The sequence below is a fragment of the Cotesia typhae genome, unplaced genomic scaffold (genome assembly GCF_013202065.1).
Source record: "Cotesia typhae breed Kobodo isofemale line unplaced genomic scaffold, CoteBio_Ctyphae scaffold_141, whole genome shotgun sequence".
NCBI classification, from domain to species: domain Eukaryota; kingdom Metazoa; phylum Arthropoda; class Insecta; order Hymenoptera; family Braconidae; genus Cotesia; species Cotesia typhae.
The window spans coordinates 117,764-119,621 of NW_027423775.1; the positions used below are offsets into that span (position 1 = coordinate 117,764).

A 1,858-nucleotide genomic window follows, 5' to 3' on the forward strand; every position below is an offset into this window, starting at 1 on the left:
TGTAGTAACTATCAAAAACAATTAAAAATTTGTCAGAAACAAGAAAATTTTTTTCTTAAAATCGCAGTTAAATCATACCTGTAAGGATTGTGCAATTAAACTAGATATTTCATTTTTTTATCCAAAATGATATCAGCAACAACAGTATCTTCAATTCCAGATTTATAATTAGTTTTATTTATTTCATCCCATGATTTTTTAAATCTTCCGAACATTGGTACGTTTGGCCCAGATGACACAGGCCAATATACTTCAAATGCACTTCTCAATATGATCTCAAAATGTGGTGACGACATGGTAACTAGATTAACTCTCTTCCCAAAGTCTTTTCAATTGCCTTACATGTACCGTTATGAATTCCTGTATAAAGAAAATAGATAACTATCGTTAAATTTAATATTTTCAACAAATTGTAGATTATATTTAAAATCCAAATGAGTAAATAATTCTCAATAATTTCAAAAGTGAAATTCAGTAAGCAATAAAAATTAAACTAGAACGTTAATAATTAAATATTTTTTAGATTAAATTATCATTGATAAGTTACCTGTATTAACTGCCGTCGTGTCAAAACACATCGCCTTAACATAATTAGTAATACCCCATTCACTCAATGTCGATAAAATGGCTGATGTTTGATTGTCTGCCGTCCCAGAATTCATTTTTGGAACCCCAAGTAATTGTTCGGTACCAAATGCAGTTAAAATAACTGGTAGCCGTTCCACAGATTTTGATCCAACAAGGTCATTCAGCATTTTTCCGTCCCAATGCACAACGTATTTATCGTGTGTCTTAAAGTTGTCATTAAGTCCTTTAGCAATGTCTTCTCTTTGAAGCATACGAGCTCGTTGAATTGAACTATAACTGAGCGTTGTATCTTCAATTTTAATACCTACTGCTAGTAAAACCGGAGCAATAATAAACATCGCATTTCTACTGCTGACATTAGCTCGGTCGAGTCCAAAAATGACTTCAGGAGTTAAGACATCAAGTTTTGCTCGTTTTGTCGGAATTGGAGGTTCATACTCTGAATCAGATCCAAAATTTGTAACTCCACTTAATGTATACGTAGAGAACGACTCTGATTTTTCACTTGGAACAATCGCATGACTGGTAGACGGTTGATCTAAGTTTGGAATAAGATCTGTTTTATAAATTAAACGAAGAAAATGTATAGAATTTATTCATTTTGATGACAAATAATTAAGAAAGGACTCCAAAAATTGTCTAGTCAAATGTCATCTAGTCATCTATGAAAAGTTACACTACTACCTGACTTTATAATAATTAAATATCTCAGATACTTACTACTCTCATCTATTCCCATCATAGTTGTGGTTAAGTTTGATACAGGTACATTATTAGAAAGAATCTCTTTATGGGTACCGAATTTTTGATCCAAATACAACTTTCTAATATTATCATCAAGCACTTTTAAGGATTTTTCGCTCACAATGTCGAATAATTGTTCAAGATCAGTCTGAAATTTCATTTCCTTTTGGTTTTGCGCTGAATTCTTTTTATCGAAATTTTTTTGTAATTTTAACCATTGACTGTGATAGCGAAGAAATTTTTGACTGCATTAGGAGCTCCACTAGTTGGAATCTAATTTTTCTCCACAGTTCAATAACTTGGTCAACTGAATTTTTAGCACTTTGTTTGATTGAATACTTTAAAATTTTAAGTTGGTAGAAAAACACACGCATAACCTCTTTCACTTTTGGTAACTTACATTCCGAAATTCTTTGTAGAGGTATTCCGATAAAACGTATTTCTTTATTCATTGTAGGTTAATTGATGATAAATAAATTTATGTGATGATTATAAGACTTATTTAAAATGAATTATTTTATTACGT

At 30.8% G+C, this 1,858-nt stretch overlaps 1 protein-coding gene across 1 annotated transcript; it reads right to left on the reverse strand.

Annotated features, from left to right (window-relative positions):
- Window positions 1-278: 278 nt before the first annotated feature.
- LOC141535593 (uncharacterized) lies at window positions 279-1,503 on the reverse strand. Its single transcript, XM_074255546.1, has 2 exons — window positions 548-1,503; window positions 279-360 (listed from the first exon to the last, which is right to left on the reverse strand). The coding sequence occupies exons 1-2, from the start codon at window positions 924-926 to the stop codon at window positions 302-304; spliced, it is 438 nt and encodes a 145-aa protein (XP_074111647.1). The 5' UTR covers window positions 927-1,503; the 3' UTR covers window positions 279-301.
- Between the last annotated feature and the right edge of the window lie 355 nt (window positions 1,504-1,858).

Excerpts from the sequence above, each read along its gene's own strand:
- LOC141535593 (XM_074255546.1), bottom strand. The coding sequence starts at position 926 with ATGTTTATTATTGCTCCGGTTTTACTAGCAGTAGGTATTAAAATTGAA. Across the intron at positions 361-547 it reads CACGACGGCAGTTAATACAG|GAATTCATAACGGTACATGT; the intron begins GTAACTTATCAA and ends TTCTTTATACAG.